Source organism: Venturia canescens, chromosome 1 (genome assembly GCF_019457755.1).
Source record: "Venturia canescens isolate UGA chromosome 1, ASM1945775v1, whole genome shotgun sequence".
NCBI lineage: Eukaryota > Metazoa > Arthropoda > Insecta > Hymenoptera > Ichneumonidae > Venturia > Venturia canescens.
In genome coordinates this window covers 39666132-39685154 of record NC_057421.1, presented here as the reverse complement: position 1 = coordinate 39685154, position 19023 = coordinate 39666132, and the positions used below count along the sequence as shown (strand labels likewise).

At 34.9% G+C, this 19023-nt stretch overlaps 1 protein-coding gene across 1 annotated transcript in view; it reads right to left on the bottom strand.

Annotated features, from left to right (window-relative positions):
* Positions 1-19023, bottom strand: part of LOC122408149 (uncharacterized) — a 1237064-nt gene that overhangs the window by 1048511 nt on the left and 169530 nt on the right. The window contains exon 4 of the mRNA XM_043414787.1: positions 7070-7209. Within this exon, the coding sequence (XP_043270722.1) occupies positions 7070-7209 (140 nt within the window). The remainder of the gene's footprint in view (positions 1-7069; positions 7210-19023) is intronic.

Genomic DNA, 19023 nt, shown 5'->3' with positions numbered 1-19023 from the left:
ATCTCACATCTACGTACTTCGAGCAGAGCTCATACACTCATCGATTCTTGCCCAGTGAGATTTACAAGTCGGGAAGACCACGAGAACAGAGCAAGGATTTAGGAGAACTACGATATCATCGTTTTCCATCGTTGGCTTCGTCTCTCCGTCGCCGAGCGAAGTTCAAATCAGGGGAAAAACATCGAAAACTTCTATTCTCCCACAGTCAAGAAACAACATTGTTCTTTTATAATCCCGATACATCGTAGGATTGTGAACCATAAAAGGGAAAGTTTAATTATCATCGGAAATATTAAGTTGCAAGCTAGGGGTACGAAGAGAGAAATTCCCGCCGTAAAAAGATTTTAAATCGGTGACAACTCGAGACCCTGTCTCACGCTTGCACGCTTACTTCGTATTACGACGAACCTGTCGATCACTTTCAGAAGTATTGAGAGTGGAGAGGGGAAGGGCGGAAGAGAGAAGCAGGTACGCTGCCCGCTCGAGAGTGGTCAGATTTTCGCTGGGTGTTCGACAGGACGGACGATTAAAATTAAGGAAGTTGTAAGTTCTCTCCTTTTGCTTTTCGAACTCGGTTAGTGAGCTCGGGTTCTCTTGATTATTATTGTCGCTATCGTTCGGTTAATTGAACCCCTAGGGAAAAAAAGGTTGGGACAAGTACATTGATGGTGTCGTGTTTGCTGATAATTCCATTCATAAAAAAAATTTGGAAACCGATGTCTCATTCTTCTTATTTGATTCGAACAGCTAAATCAATTGAAAAAAATTCCATCTAATTTACGTGCAGCATTAAAATTTATTATCAAGAGACTCGGTAGAGTCTCGGGACAAGTACATTGACAGCCCTGTCGTCTGCTGGCCTGAGGCTCTCGCCGAGACTATATTTTCTCTGAATAAAACGATTCGCGGTGGTGGGGGTAAAATTGGCATGTGATTTTCTTTAATTGCAAAGCTCATGAGTTATGTACGGCTTTGAAAATTGAACTTTTAGCTAATTAAGAAGTTCTCTGTCGAATGAGTCCAAAATCAGCATGCTCGGTGTCGTAATTTCTGAGAAAAAACTTTGCACGGGCTTAAGATTATGCAAAAGTTACTAACACAATCAGGATTTTACGTATCTGTATACGCGTACTCCAACCGCTACAAACATAGGCCTCTTGGCCCCCATGATCACCAATCCCTGGTGAGAGAAATTTTGTTTCAACCAATGAAGAGTGAGAGAGTTTTTGGGCCAATGACATTCAAGAAGAAGAGCAAGGAAGTTTGGCGGAAAGCTAAGGAGCTCGAGAGCTCGAAAGTACTCGAAAGTCACCAGCTGAAGTTTCACGTCATGTTGACATTTGGGGTTATGATGTTATGAAGTGCGTGTGGGAAAATAAAAATAATTTTCACGTCATCTAACGAAGTGCATATTGATGTTTATTTTGTTAAAACTTGTGGAATACTAAACCGGTATAAAAGCGGCCGCGTAAATGTAGACTGTGATCTGTGTGTGAAAATAAAAAATATAAAAAAATGCGCGATGCATATATGTCAACGAAACTTTTCAAGATTTCATTATTTCATTCGATTGGAAATAAGTGTCAACTGAGATAATCTTTCAATTAAACCAGAGTGCGCGGAATATTATCCAGTGTAAATATATCATCAGTTGCGTGATTATATATCATGTGTAATAATGTAGGTTATATATACGAGTTCCCTTTGATAGCTGTGTGGTAATAACGAACCGGCCGGGGTTTGATGTTATGAAGTGCGGAACAAATGTAACAAACGTTCGCATATTTAGTGAATAATATAAATAAGGCAAATCAGTTTATCAAAAATAGGTCTGGAAGTTGTAAGGAAAAATGTTCGTCAACCTAAAACGTCAAATTTTCTTTTTGTGATATGAAATATTATGGTTGATAATTAATAAATCAAGAACACACGGAACTGTTAGTGTATAATGTGAGAAACTCCAATCGAATAAATGTTTTCTAATTTATTTTTTGTGTCAAGATTATTTTTGAATATTCCCATATTTTGTTTCCTATTGAGTTTGGCTCTGCTCTTTCCGATCCTTGTTTTGACTCCATCGGTTTGCAGCGGATCGATACATATTATTAATTGGTTGCCTAATATGTGTCCTATGATTTTCTACTATTTCTTCATGCTGATTGTGGTAACGTGATTCAAGAGGTTTCCAATTATGATCATCAATCGCACATTTTGTACAACAGATTCTCAAAACAGTTTCTGGTCATGATATAAGTGTAGTTATTCTTTTTCCACCTGGTCTGTCGAGTAATAAATTTTGAAACTTGTTCCAAAAAGTCTTTGGATGCTTTTTTTGCTGATAATATGAAAAGTTGAATCTTGGCAATGCGGTAGGCAAACACAAATTTTGACAACAATACTTATGAAATGACGTGTATGTTGAGTATTCCTATTCTGCAAACTGCAAATGTGGAATTATTGGTGAAAACATTCATTACGATAAGTGTACAGTTGCTCAATTTTCGATGCGATTAAGTATAATACCTGCCAACATCATGGAAACCTACAGAATTTCTGAATGTTATGTGCGCTATGTCATTTTAATGTAACATCATGACTTCTAACAACTTTTCACTCTAATACTATAGATTTGGATCATTGAAATACAGCAAAAATCTGCAAACTATAAAATTTATATACTGTGCCATTCATTTTATTTTTTGACTCGCACCGTAACATAAATATCAAGTGAAAAATTCATTACAAAAGTCTTCAGTTGCTCATTGATGGATGGATTTGAAATTGCTGTCTTCCAAACTCATTGCGCAGATACATTGAATCGCAGCAGATATCTGCGAACTTGGAAATTTCTGTGGATAAGTATGTGTGCTAAGTATCACCCCCTATCTTTGATTATGGTAATATGTAATGGAACTTTGTTCAGCAAGTTTTAAAGTATTTCTTTTCAAATAGTATTAAAGTTTGTATTACTGCGGTATGGAGCGATACCTTCAAACTTTGATATTTTTGTGTCGCACCATGTGTGCCAATTATTTAACTTTTTTACCCCAACCGTAATATGTAATTTCAAAAATTCATCACAAAAGTTTTCAGCTTTACTAATTATCTTAATTTTCCTTTTTCTAAATTCTATGCTAAATTTCTGAATTTCCTAATTTATTTCTAAATTATCCTGAAATGAAATTGTTTTCCTCCACAACCAATGCAGGTACCTTAAACGTCTTTGAATTCCGTTGCTCTGTTGAATCAAGTACGCTCACTTTTACTTCTTTGAATTCTGACATAATAAATGTTTCCGGGTGCCTTTTTTCTGCAACTATCAAACTGTAGATAATTGGATCTCCGTGGCCACTTGCAAACTTTGGACATATATTTCATCGGGGGCATGTTTTGGATGACACGAAAATGTCTAGATTCAGAATGCAAAAACGACATTTAAAAATGGCCAATTCTGTTGGATTCGTTGTGTCTTGAATTTGATCTATCTTTCCTCTTTTCCTTTCTTTTCTCTAACGTTATAAGCCGGAAATCATATCTCAGCCCGCAACAAGCATTGCTACATGCTCTTGAGTTTCCAATGGACAAAACATATTAGAAGACGAGGAGAAAAATCACCAAAGTCCAAGAACAAACCTCTGTCGAAATATTTTCATTACAATTTTGACGAAATTTAGGTCTTTTTTCGTGGAAACCAACGTTATAAGCAGAAAATCATATCACGACCTACAACCTGCTTTTCACCGTGCTCTTTGGTTCCTAATTGACAAAACATATTAGAGTACAAGGAAAAAAATCGCCAAAGTCCAAGGAGAGACCTGTGACGAAATATTTTCAGTACAATTTGGATGAAAAATAGGTCTTTTTTCGTGGAAACCTACGCTATAAGCCGAAATTCATATCCCGGCCTCCAACCCGCTTGCGGCCGTGCTCTTGGGTTCCTAATTGACAAAACATATTAGAGTACAAGGGAAAAAATCGCCAAAGTCCGAGGACAGACCTGTGACGAAATATTTCCAGTTCAATTTTTACGAAAAATATGTCTTTTTTCGTGGAAACCTACGCTATAAGCCGAAATTCATATCCCGGCCTCCAACCCGCTTGCGGCCGTGCTCTTGGGTTCCTAATTGACAAAACATATTAGAGTACAAGGGAAAAAATCGCCAAAGTCCGAGGACAGACGTGTGACGAAATATGTCCAGTACAATTTTGACGAAAAATAGGTCTTTTTTCGTGAAAACCAACGTTATAAGACGAAAATCATAATAAATTCATAGAAATTTAAACTAAAATCCTATAGTCAACTGAACATAAATAAGGAACTTTTCAGAAAAAAGACGTGATATCAAACCATAAACTTCCCCTAGGAAAAAAAAGGTTGGGACAAGTACATTGATGGTCCCTCGTTTGCTGATACCATAAACGTTTGATGATCCATAAAAACAACTTTAAAAAAATTTTCTTTTTAAATTGTCAAAAAAATTATGTTATAAAAAAAAATACAGAACAATTCGAAAAAATTTTCACAAATCTTGAAAAAACATTATCTGTAAAAAAAACTAATCTGTATCTATTTTTTAAAATGTCAAAAGAATCAAATAACAAGTAAAAAATAAAAAACCGAAAAATCGCGCTTGAAATCATTTTGGAAACCGATGCCTCATTCTTCTTATTTGATTCGAACAGCTAAATCAATTGAAAAAAATTCCATCTAATTTACGTGCAGCATTAAAATTTATTATATCAATTCGAGGCCAAGTATTTTCTAATGAATTGAAAAAAGTTACCACTTGAGTTACGTGCAGCACTAAAATTTATGATATCAATCGAAGGACAAGTAATTTATGAGTAACCCCATATTTCAACATTATGGAATTGTTCTAAGAAGCTTTTAAATCCAAAAAAATCACATGCAAGCTAGTCATTTCTTACTCTATGGTGGCAAAGACTTATAAGAAAATCGATTCTCTTCAGACTTTCAGGAGCTTCTGATATTATTCACAATATTCGACGTCGATTGGATCGATACAAATTATGTTTAAATATGAGTTAAAAGTACTTGTCCGGCCCATCACTATTCATTCAAATAAAAATCAATCATAAAAAAACGAAATTGTACGGCAGAATCCGGTTAAAAATTTATTGACATGCAATTTATTATTAGTTTAATGTTCTTAATAATTGTATAGGTTAGTTATACCGAATGAAATTCATTCGCTGAAAAAAGTGAGAAGTAAAAATTGCCGTCATTCCAATACAAACTGGGGAGTTATTTTTGGAAACTTGAACATATTTAATGTGCAAAATGTTTTTTATTTATCGATGCACAATAACATCCCTTGTATAGTACAGGACAATTCGTTTCCATTCTTATTCAATTAGTGCAATTAAGGGAATATTACTTAAAGATAACTCTCTAAATTCGCTCTGCATGAATATTTGTGCTCGATCAGTTCTAGAGAAGCCCTGATTTTTATTTGAATAAACAATTTTAATGGAAAGTGATGGGCCGGACAAGTACTTTTAACTCATATTTAAACATAATTTGTATCGATCCAATCGACGTCGAATATTGTGAATAATATCAGAAGCTCCTGAAAGTCTGAAAAGAATCGATTTTCTTATAAGTCTTTGCCACCATAGAGTAAGAAATGACTAGCTTGCATGTGATTTTTTTGGATTTAAAAGCTTCTTAGAACAATTCCATAATGTTGAAATTTGGAGTTACTCATAAATTACCTGTCCTTCGATTGATATCATAAATTTTAGTGCTGCACGTAACTCAAGTGGTAACTTTTTTCAATTCATTAGAAAATACTTGGCCTCGAATTGATATAATAAATTTTAATGCTGCACGTAAATTAGATGGAATTTTTTTCAATTGATTTAGCTGTTCGAATCAAATAAGAAGAATGAGGCATCGGTTTCCAAAATGATTTCAAGCGCGATTTTTCGGTTTTTTATTTTTTACTTGTTATTTGATTCTTTTGACACTTTAAAAAATAGATACAGATTAGTTTTTTTTACAGATAATGTTTTTTCAAGATTTGTGAAAATTTTTTCGAATTGTTCTGTATTTTTTTTTTATAAAATCATTTTTTTGACAATTTAAAAAGAAAATATTTTTAAAGTTTTTTTTATGGATGGAATTATCAGCAAACGAGGGACCATCAATGTACTTGTCCCAACCTTTTTTTTCCTAGGTTATCAGTATAAACTTGTGTCGTAAATTCAAGATTATTATTCGTCTTTTATATTTTCGTACACGTCCTTTCTTTTTCTTGTTACGTTTTGACACGTTTAAACATGGTAGCGTCAGAAAACGATCTGTCAAAATTTGCTATGTCAAAAAACATCTACAGACTTCGATTGACAAAAAAAGATCAGTACCGAGTTGGCTATGGAAAAACTTCAAAAAATTCACATTCGAAAACCCTATTCAGTGTGAATATTCAAAAAATCCTGAGATACGTTGATAATTACAGATCCATTATACATGAAACGTGTATTTATTTCTAATTTTCCAACTCGCCGCCTACGCGGAGTCGTTACTTTTGCTTCCTCATACAGGAAGCTATGTGACGGTGAAATTTTTATTTTTCCAGTTTTCAATAGCAAGTGTGCGTGCGTGCGTGCGTGCGTGCGTGCGTGCGTGCGTGCGTGCGTGCGTGTGTGTGTGTGTGTGTGGTGCGTGGTTTTTCAATTAATCGTGTATAGAATCATGTATCGGGTATAGAAAATAAAAAAAAAAATTGTTATAATTATTTTGGGTAGAGAACGAACAAAATCCGTTCTTAGTGAGCGTCTACGATGGGAGAGGAGTAAGCGTGACAAATTTCACGATCATAACTCCAGTGGTTTAGGCTGTGCATTGTCTGTCAGTCAGCCAGTCAGTCACGCAACAGATATATATTATTTTAATAGAATATCTTCCGTTTGTTTTTTTTTTGGTTTTTTTTTCATTCTTATGTAATGTTTACATAAAAATTGTGAATATATAATTTTAAAAAAAGAACTCAGTATAATCCAAAGTTGGTGATAAATGTGAAAAGCATTAAAGACACCATATTACCTGTCCTGTCGGCTGTGGCCAGATGGGAAGAAACCACGCACTACGTTGCCTATAGCTGATCTCTTCTTTATTTCTTTTTCTCGTCCCCTGTATCCGCTGCTGGAGCTGACGAGATGTTCTGGTCGTATATTTTTATGACCCTGTAACGAAAGAGTATTTTAACTAGCCGTATACGTTGGAAAAGAAATAGCAAAAAAGAGGTTTAAGGAAATAATTATTGAAAAGTCGCGTCTTGGGATCAAGGTATCCAGGTATCAAGAGACTCTGCATAGTCTCGGGACAAGTACATTGACACCCCTGTCGTCTACTGGCCCGAGGCTCTCGCCGAGACTATATTATCTCTGAATAAAACGATTCGCGGTAATGGAGGTAAAATTGATATGTTATTTTGTTCAATTACGAAACTCATGAGTTAGCTGAGGCTTTAAAAATTGAACTGGGTACTTATTAATAAATTCTCCATCGATTGCGCCCAAAATCAACACGATCGGTGGCGTAATTGCTGAGAAAAGACTTTGCACGGGCCCAAGATTCTGCAAAAGTTACTAACACATCTCGGGTTTGACGTATACGTATACGCGTTGGAAGTAGCTAATAGTTCAACGCATTCTCATTAGCTCACCGATTTCGTCTCACTGCAGCTGACCGACCACGTTCGGACACCATGAACATTAGGGTGTGCGGAAAAAATCGATATTTTTTTTCCGTTGTATCCAGCCGAGAAAGGCGAATTGAAGTGTAAAAGAAAGATCCCCAAAAAAAGAGCTCACCGAAAAATTATTTCGAACAGCGCTTCGCGTTTGAAGATTTTTCATAAGAATAACCCAGGAAACTATTGAGACTCTCATCATCGTATCATAACTCTCTAGGAAAAAATCACACAAAAACCGCAATTATATGTTTTTATATAAAATCGATTCTCCTTCAAAAAAAGTCCTTAGGGACAATAAGCTTGGAGCAACCATTTTGATGCTATCGCCGTTTAAAATTGAATCGATGAAAAAAAATTTCATAATACTGTGAAAATCAAATTTTTTGTTTCACGAACAAACTTCTGGGTAGTTTTTTGTAGAGAATTACTTCCTCTAATAAAAAACTGTCATAATTATTTTAATTTTAAAATTTCTATATAATCACTTATTTTTATTGTTAAATGCTTGGTTTTTATAGGATAACAATGTTTTTCACTGAGAAGGAAACATTCTTTATTTTTTCCTTCGATTTTGATAATTTCTTTATATGTCGAAAATAAGAAACACGCGTTTATTTATCGGCTTAAAGTTATTTTTAGCGGGTGAAATCGACGCCCAAAGTTGGACATGTTTTGCGTCTGATAGAGTGTTTCATATAGAAACACTCAACCGATCAAAATAAAACCAATTCTAAATTTTCTGCATCTATAATAACCTATTTGACATGTCCAACTTCTTATGCACCCCTATTACATGGGGATGATTCACCCCCGAATATCCAGAATTTTTTCGGAAAACAAAAACTTACGTTCTGATTTTAATAAAACAAACACCATTTTGCAGAGAAAAAAAATTGACATGTTTTTGAGATTTCCTCAGTTCAAAAAAATTAAGGGGGTAAACACTCAGAAAAAGTTAAATTTTATTTTGGAAACTGTCCCCTTGCAATTTCAATATTTTTTGTATAGAATACAGATTATTATCGAAAAAAAGCAGACATTTCTTTTTATCGGCTCAACTTATTCTTAATAATGAAACCCCCAAAGTGGAGAATGTTTTCTATCTGCTAAAGTGTTTCATTTATACAATTAGTAAAAAACATTGTTATCCTGTGAAAACCAAGCACGAAACATTATTACAATAATTTTATGAAAATCCAAAAAATAAGTGATTTTATAAAAAATTTGATATCACAATAATTTTAATAATTTTCTAATAGAAGAAGTAATTTTTTACGAAAAACTACCAAGAAGTTTGTTCGTGAAACGAAAAATTTGATTTTCACAATATTATGAAATTTTTTTTCATCGATTCAATTTTAAACGGCGATAGCATCAAAATGGTTGCTCCAAGCTTATTGTCCCTAAGGACTTTTTTTGAAGGGGAATCGATTTTATATAAAAACATATAATTGCGGTTTTTGTGTGATTTTTTTCCTAGAGAGTTATGATACGATGATGAGAATCTCAATAGTTTCCTGGGTTATTCTTATGGAAAATCTTCAAACTCGCGGCGCCGTTCGAAATCATTTTTCGGTGCGCTCTCCTATATTGGGAGATGCAAAGGAAAAAAAATATCGATTTTTTCCGCATACTCTAATGAACATATAATATATCAAGAGACGCGGTAGCGGCTCGACGCCAAGTATTAAAAAAAAAACGAAAGTGTAAAAGAAAAGTCAGCGCGAGCCCTGCCGTGGCAAGAGTACGAGTTCCGAGGCGCCAAGTTTTGACCATGCAGTCTTCATAATTAGCCCAAAATAAGATGTTTTTCAAGAGTAAAAAAAGGGGGTGAAACGGGGGGTTGAAAGTTGAAGTATCATTACGATGTGTATGCTCCCTAATTTGGACCATGTAGCGCCCTTTTTTTTATCGGAAATGATACTACTTTGCAGTAAAATGAAAATCAAAATTGAAAAAAATAAAAAAATTTAAGGGGGTGGAACGGTGATTTGGGGAAAATTCGTCGAAAACAATTCGTCAAATCACAATTCATCGAATCACAATCCTTTGAAAATTTGTCGAAAACTCGTTAGAAATACTGTTTTTGATTTTTGGGTGGGTCCAGAACATCACTCAATAGGGTTTGTAACGATGAGGCGCGTTTTTTTTTAATTTATAAAAATGTTGAAATTCATTTCTCCATTCGACACATCTTTCATGTGTGTGCGGAATCGTTGGGTGGGTTTAAAGCACCTTCAGTGTGTGTACGGAATAGTTGGGCGGGCTTGGAACACCTATGATGTGTGTGAGGAATCGTTGGGTAGGTTTGAAGCACCTTCGATGTGTGTGCGGAATCGTTGAGCGGGTTTGAAGCACCTGCGATGTGTGCGCGGAATCGTTGGGTGGGTTTGAAGCACTTTCGATGTGTGTGCGGAATCAATCGTAAAATCTTGGCGCATCCGAAATCGCACTTTCCCCAATGAATTGAAGTTATTTTTTGTAACAATGTTCGCTTATACTGCCAAATAAACAAATGAACGCAAATTGAAACAGGAGATGGTAAACAACACAACACAACAACACAACAAGACAACCTCCACGTAGTGTTTTCCGGGTTACGCTAATAGTCCGCAATTTAGCGCACACATTTTGAAAATCAAGGCGCAATGTTTTAATACGGCATTGAAACACTATTAAAAATACTATTTTATACTTCGAAAAATCATTTCAACGCAAGATATTAATACCCTCACGTATTCGCGTGCGTTAGGAATTTATCATCAATAGCCAAAAAAACACTTTTTTTCAACTTCAAATGGTCATAACTCCTTGAGGAAGCCGAATTCGCAAAAATTTTATTCTTGTAATTCGTTTTAGAATGGTCGAAATATGAAGAATCAATCGTCAAATCTTGGCGCCTCGGAAATCGTACTCTCCCCCCTGCGGCACTCTTATATACGCGAATATGTCGATTTATGAGGTCATGACGTTTTTCAATCCGTTCTCACGGATAAACCATTGTAGTTAAAAATATGAAAATTAGTGATAATTTTTTTTCGATTTTTCTCTTTCAATTGATCCTGATTGCAAGTAAATCCGTTTACTCAATCCCGAGATATGATGATTTAAGCAATTAAAATCGAATGTTTCGGTACGCTCTATTCGCTTGGAGTCAGAAAGACTTAAGTAGCGTTTGTTTACCTTTGGACATACGTCCTTTGCACGAAACGTTACTTTTGTCCCGTTTCGTTTCGCCCAGTCCACTGAACGCGATATCCCCTCTACTCGCGCCCGATAGAGCGCGAGAGACAGCGCGCGAAGACTCGTTCCCTCTCTCTCCCACTCGTCGTAGCGTGGCAAGAGATCTATACGCATATCCAAAAATGTTCTCACGTTCTTTTTAATGCCACTGCACCGCTGGTTTAGATATTTCGATGCAACAAGGCGCATTTTGAAGAGAAGACATTTAGCTTTACTTTGGTGTATTCGAAAAGTCTCTACGACTTTCATTACGGGTACTACATCGTTTCAACAAACATTGATATTTTCGTTCGTTTGATTTCTTTTTCAACTGGACCGCAAGTTCAGATAAAACAATTTGTCTCCTCAATTTTCGATATATTTTTTTTTTTTTTTAGTTTTTCAGCGGAACCTCGAGTACATTGATTGTGGTAACTGTAGTAAAACAATGGGGTTTTTTGGAAAATTCGGAGAGAAAAAATTTTACTTCTTCAATTCCAACACATTCAAATTTTATCAGATTTTTTTGCTAATTTTTGTCAACCAAAAATTTCTACATGGTACGTTAATAAATTGATCTGGAATTACAGAGAATATACAGAGTGGAAAAAATTTCATTTTTACTTTTGATTTTTTATTATTAACCGGTTGACTAGTAAGCTTTTTTTCTGGTTTTCGTGCCAAAACTGGCACGAGTCAATAAATTACCGAAATACATGAAAATTTGTTTCTTGGGATTTTCGAGGTTGCCGATTTCATTCCCAATCTTAATTTTCATGTAACTACCTTCGAAAAGGATGAAAATAAGGGTTGAAAGTGAATATTTCTGATTTGCTAGCGGCATGTTTTTATGTTATATTACATGGAAAATCCAAATTTTCTAGGATGAAAATGAATAAAATTCACTATCCCCGAGGGGGTGAAAAATGAGGGTTAGAGATAAAATTTTCAGATTTTTCAATGGGAAATTTTAGCGTTATATTACATTAAAAATGTTCGTTTTTGAGGGTACCAGATTCCTTCGTCGAAGTAAAATAAAATTCGCTACCTGCGAAAGGGTGAAAAATAAGGTTTGGGGATGAAATTTTTAGATTTCTTAATAGGGAGTTTTTGTGCTATATTACATGAAAATGCTGAGTTTTTCAGAACACTAGACTCTTCTATTGAAATGCACCCCCAACCCTCATTTTTCACCCCTTAGCAGATAGGGAGTTTTGGTTTATTTCGATAAAGGACGTTCATGCTCTACAAAAAACATACAGTTTCTATGTGGAAAAGCATAAAATTTCTCGTTGAAAAATCTGGAAATTTCACCCTCAAACCTTATTTTTCACCCCTTAGGGAAAAGTGATTTTTTTTCATTTCAATAAAAGAGTTTCGTGTCCTAAAAAACTTGCAATTTTCATGTAATGTAAAAAACTTTCACATTGAAAAATCTAAAAATTTCATCCCCAACTCTTTTTTTTCATCCTTTCGCGGGTGGTGAATTTTATTTTATTTCGATAAAAGAGTCTGGCATCCTCAAAAACGAATACTTTTTACGTAATATAGCATAAAAACTTCCCATTGAAAAATTTGAAAATTTCACCCCAACCCTTATTTTTAATTTCTTCGGGGATAGTGAATTTAGTTCTATTTCGACAAAAGAGTCTAATGTGGAACTTGGAATTTTCGGGTAATATCGCATAATAAATTTCCATTGAAAAATCTAACAATGTTAGCCTTACGCTCGATTTTCACCTCTTTCAAGATGAAAATTAAGCCCGGAAGTCGATTCGGCAACACAAAAAATCCTTGTAAACCCTTTTTCATCCCAATCGGTTGAAAATTTAAAAAAAGATTTCAATATGTACGCATATCATACATTATTACCAGAACTGACCCGACTTTTTTTGTATATATCAATCAACAGGTTATTCGCTCCGTGCGCGTAAAGTAGTGCGCTCGCACTACTTTGAAAGTGAGCGTGTGTCGTGTATACGTGTTCCCCCAAAAACGCCGGAGTTCCATTTACGGTGGTGCTGGCAGTATGCATGAATACACTAATACTATTAGTGCAGTAGTATTAGATTTTTGGCTCCGCCCACGTACACAGAGCGAATACGTGGTATGAGATGCCAATGCTCGTTTTTTAAAAACTTGTGAATTTCGTGAATTGTGAAAAAAAAGTGCTGTACACCAAAGGTAGTTTCTTTGATATGAGACAAACATTTTATGAGTACTTTTTACACAATTCACAGTATTTTTTCTATGAGTTTCTCAAGAATGCATTTCAGTGTTTCGTGCCATGTCTTATTATAAAGAAATCGATCAATAAAAAATTCAAAAGCAAAAATGACACTTTTTCTACGTTGAATATTCTAATACGACTTCATGATTCTCGAAAAACCTAGATCGATCCATAACTGTTTGAAGTAAAAAATTTAAAAAATCTGATATCATTCCCATGAGCTGAAATTGAATAAAAGGTAAAACTTTTCCTTCAAATTTCATTAATAAACCTCATTGTTTCAGAGTTACGACAATCGAGGTACTTGAAGTTTCACTGAAAATTGCATGGCGGAAAATGTTAAAAAAAAATTAGTGAATAAACAATCGCTGACGCGACTCTTTTTACGCTTGAAATATCGTGTGAAATTTAATATTTCTCGCGATACGCGGGAATTTTCAAAATTTTTCTTTTGCTAAAAACGCGATGGTTGAGCGAAAAAATCGTTTCCAATAAAAAAATTGAATCTAAAACCTCAACTTTTGAGGATTCGCTCGTAGAATTGAGGAGAAAAAATTTCATGTGAAAACGCGGTCCAAAAATCAACGTCTTTCGAAATGACGTAGCACCCGTAAAAAGGGTCGTAATGACTTTTCGAATAAACCAAAGTAAACCAAAATAAACCAAAGTAAGCTCTTCCCTTTAAAATGTTCCTTCTTGCATCCAAGATCTAAACCAGTGGCCTAGTAGAAGAAAAAAGAGCGCGGAACATTTTTGGTCTTTTATTCGAAAATTTTTCCTCGGTAGTGAGAACACTTGAAAAAAATTAAAAAAAAGCGAGACAAATATTGAAAGACAGCAACCTTAGTTTTGAATGATCTTCACATATTATCATTGTTAATTTGAAATTTTCTTCCTCATTATTTGTTTCATGATAGGGAAAAAAATATAAGACCATTCTAATATAGACACGATTTACATCATTTGAAATTGACTAAACAGTTTTTGTCCGTCAACATAGAAAAAATAAATATTTAGTAGCGTTGATTGCTTTCGCCATCTGAAGGTAGTTACTCAACTTTAAACAAATCATTTGTAAAAAATTTTTTGGAGATAAGAAAAAATGTATAATTTTCCAAAATATTTACTAATTGTCACTCTTCTAAAAAAAAAGCGAAATCACTATAAAAATACTTCAAAAAAGCAAAAAAAGAACGCCAAGTATTAAAAAACCGCCCCTCTAGTTTCGAATGATCTTTACTATATTTTCAGTAAATGAAAAATTTCCTTACCCATTATTTATTGCTAAAATGACATAGTAGGATGATCAAGATAAGAAAAAAAATATCCGATCATTTTAGCACAGCCAAGGATTTTGAATAAATTTCGATTTCTGCAAAGAATCATGTTACACCTCCAACTGTACTGGCTAAAGAGTTTTGTGACTTCAAGCGTTCCCAGAATGATTTTGCGATTAAGATATTGTTATTCTAATTTAATGCACAAATTCACTGTCAAAATTACACACAAACTTGGCGTGGATGGTTTTCAAATGGAAGCTGCTGGAAGAAAATATAGAGGACTATCAGAAATTCTTTCATCGGCGATTGGTCGAGACGGATAGATTCTCAACGGTGATTTGTTGTGATGGGCATCAAGAGGCCCTTGTATGTATCGGTCTAAACCCATATACAGATGCGTCAACTCCGTAAATGTGTTGGTACTTTTGCATAATCTTGAGCCCCTGCAAAGTTTTTTCTCAGTAATTACGCCACTGATCATGCTGATTTTGGGCGTAATCGAAAGAGAATTTATTAATTGGCTCAAACTTCAATTTTCAAGTAGCGAAATGACTACTGAGTTTCATTATTCTACAAAATAACATGTCGATTTTACCCCCACTACCTCGAATCGTTTTATTCAGAGATAATATAGTCTCGGCGAGGGCCTCGGGCCAGCAGACGACAGGGCTGTCAATGTACTTGTCCCGAGACTCTACCGAGTCTCTTGATAATAGCTGCCAACATCATGGAAGCCTACAGAATTTATGAATGTTATGTGCGATATGTCATTTTAATGTATCATCATGCCTTCTAAAAAATGTTCACTATAATAATATAGATTTGGATCATTGAAATACAGCAAAAATCTGCAAACTATAGAATTTATTTACTGTGCCATTCATTTTACTTTTTGACTCTCACTGTAACATAAATATAAAGTGGAAAATTCATTACGATGAGTCTACAGTTGCTCAGTTTTGGATACGATTAAGTATAATGCCTGCCAACATCATGGAAACCTACAGAATTTCTGAATGTTATGTGCGCTATGTCATTTTAATGTAACATCAAGACTTTTAACAACTTTTTACTATGATACTATAGATTTGGATCATTGAAATACACCAAAAATCTGCAAACTATAAAATTTATTACTGTGCCATTCATTTTACTTTTTGACTCTCGCCGTGTCATAAACGTGAAGTGAAAAATTCACTACAAAAGTCTTCAGTTGCTCATTTATGGATGGATTTGAAATTGCTGTATTCCAAACTCATTGCGCAGATACATTGAATCGCAGCAGATACCTGTGAACTTTGAAATTTCTGTGGATAAATATGTGCTAAGTATCACCCCCTATCTTTGATTATGGTAATATGTAATGGAACTTGGTTGAGCAAGTTTTAAAGTGTTTCTTTTCAAATAGTATTGAAGTTTGTATTACTGCGGTATGGAGCGAATACCTTCAAACTTTCATATTTTTGTGTCGCAGCATTTTTGCCAATCATTCAAATTATTTACTCCAATCGCAGCATGTAATCTGGAAAATTCATCACAAAAGTCTTCAGTTTTTCTAAATTGCTAAATTTTCTTTTTTTTATTCTATTCTGAATTTTTACATTTCTGAATTCATTTCTAAATTCTCCTGAAATTGTTTTTCTTCAAAACCAATGAAGGTACCTTAAACGTTTTTGAATTCTGTTGCTCTATTGAATTAAGTACGCTCAGTTTTTTTTGCTTCTTTGAGTTCTGACATAATAAATGTTTCCGGGTGCCTTTTTTCGGCCACTTGCAAACTTTGTAAATATATTTCATCGGGGGCACGTTTTGGATGACACGAAAATGTCTAGATTCAGAATGCAAAAGCGACATTTACAAATGGCCAATTCTGTTGGATTTGTTGTGTCTTGAATTTGATCAATCTTTCCTCTTTTCCTTTCTTTCTTCTAACTTTCTAACGCTATAAGCCGAAAATCATATCTCGGCCCGCAACACGTATTTCGGCATGCTCTTGGGTTGCCAATAAGCATACCAAATTAAAGTACGAAGAAAAAATCGCCGAAGTCCAAGAACAGATCTGTGACGAAATATTTTCAGTACAATTTGGACGAAAAATGTCTTTTTTCGTGAAAACCAACGTTATAAGCTGAAAAAAATACTATTTGAAAAGAAATACTTTAAAATTTGCTCAACCAAGTTCCATTACATATTACCATAATCAAAGATAGGGGGTGATACTTAGCACATATTTATCCACAGAAATTTCAAAGTTTGCAGGTATCTGCTGCGATTCAATGTATCTGCGCAATGAGTTTGGAAGACAGCAATTTCAAATCCATCCATAAATGAGCAACTGAAGACTTTTGTAGTGAATTTTTCACTTCACGTTTATGACACGGCGAGAGTCAAAAAGTAAAATGAATGGCACAGTATATAAATTTTATAGTTTGCAGATTTTTGGTGTATTTCAACGATCCAAATCTATAGTATTATAGTGAAAAGTTGTTAAAAGTCATGATGTTACATTAAAATGACATAGCGCACATAACATTCAGAAATTCTGTAGGTTTCCATGATGTTGGCAGCTATTATACTTAATCGCATCCAAAACTGAGCAACAGTAGACTTATCGTAATGAATCTTTTCACTAATAATTCCATATTTGCAGTTTGTCGAATAGGAATACTCAACATACACGTCATTTCATAAGTATGGTTGTCAAAATTTGTGTTTGCCTACCGCATTCCGAAGATTCGACTTTTCATATTATCAGCAAAAAAAGCATTCAAAGACTTTTTGGAACAAGTTTCAAAATTATTACTCGACAGATCAGGTAGAAAAAGAATAACTACACTTATATCAAGACCAGAAACTGTTTTGAGAATCTGATGTACAAAATGTGCGTTTGATGATCATAGCTGGAAATCTCTTGAATCACGATACCACAATCAGCATGAAGAAATAGTAGAAAATCATAGGACACATATTAGGCAACCAATTAATATTATGTATCGATCCACTGCAAACCGATGGAGTCAAAATAAGGATCCGAAAGAGTAGAGCCAAACTGAAGAGGATACAAATTATGGGAATATTCAAAAATAATGATGACACAAGAAAAAAATTAGAAAACATTTATTCAATTGAGGTTTCTAACATGATACTAGCAGTTCCGTGTGTTTTTGTTTTATTAATTATAATTATTTATCAACGATATCATTTCAGATCGAAAAGAAACTTTGAGGTTATAGGTTGTCGCACGTTTTTCCTCACAACTTTGAACTTTTAGAACTGTTTTCGATAAACTGATTTGACTTATCAAGTTAATATTATTTACCAGCTATGCGAACGTTCGTTACATTTGTCGCGCCTTCATAACGTCAAACGCCGGCTGATTCGTTACCACACAACTATCAAAGGGAACTCGTATACATAATCTAATTACACACATGACATATAAACACGCTCTAACTGACGATATATTTACGCTGGACAATATCCCTTGCACACTGGTTCAATTGAAGGAATTAATACTTATTTCCAATCGAACGAAATAATAAAATCTGCATCACGCACTTTTTTAAAACACACGGATCACAGACTACATTTACGCACGTGGTCTGTCAGATGGAGTGAGCCAATCAGAATGCGTTGAGATACAACTCTACTACCACTAACTCACGTCAAAACACGTATAAGTATACGTCGAACTTGTAATGTGTCAGTAACTTTTGCATAATCTTAAGCCCGTGCAAAGTTTTTTCTCAGAAATTACGACACCGATCATGCTGATTTTGGGCTCATTCGACAGAGAACTTCTTAATTAGCTGAAAGTTCAATTTTCGAAGCCTCAGATGACTTATGAGTTTCGTATTTGATCAAAATGCCATGCCAATTTTACCCCCACCACCGCGAATCGTTTTATTCAGAGAAAAGATAGTCTCGGCGAGAGCCTCAGGCCAGCAGACGACAGAGCTGTCAATGTACTTGTCCCGAGACTCTACCGAGTCTCTTGACTACAAGTTTTAACAAAATCAATACCAATATGCACTTCGTTAGATGACGAAAATTATTTTTAGTTATCCCGCATGCACTTCATAATATCATAACCCTAAACGTCAACATGAAGTAAAACTTTGGCTGGTTACTTTCGAGCTCTCGAGCTTCTCAGCTTTCCGCCAATCTTCCTTGCTTTTTTTATTGAATGTCATTGGCCCAGAAATTCTCTCACCCTTCATTGGTTGCAACAAAATTTCTCTCACCGGGGATTGGTGATCATGGGAGCCAAGGAGCCCATGTTTGTAGCGGTTGGAGTACGCGTATACAGATACGTCAAATCCTGAATGTGTTAGTAACTTTTGCATAATCTTAAGCCCGTGCAAAGTTTTTTCTCAGAAATTACGTCACCGATCATGCTGATTTTGGGCTAATTCGACAGAGAACTTCTTAATTAGCTGAAAGTTCAATTTTCAAAGCCGTACATAACTCATGAGCTTCGCAATTAAAGAAAATAACATGCCAATTTTACCCCCACCACCGCGAATCGTTTCATTCAGAGAAAGTATAGTCTCGACGAGAGCCTCAGGCC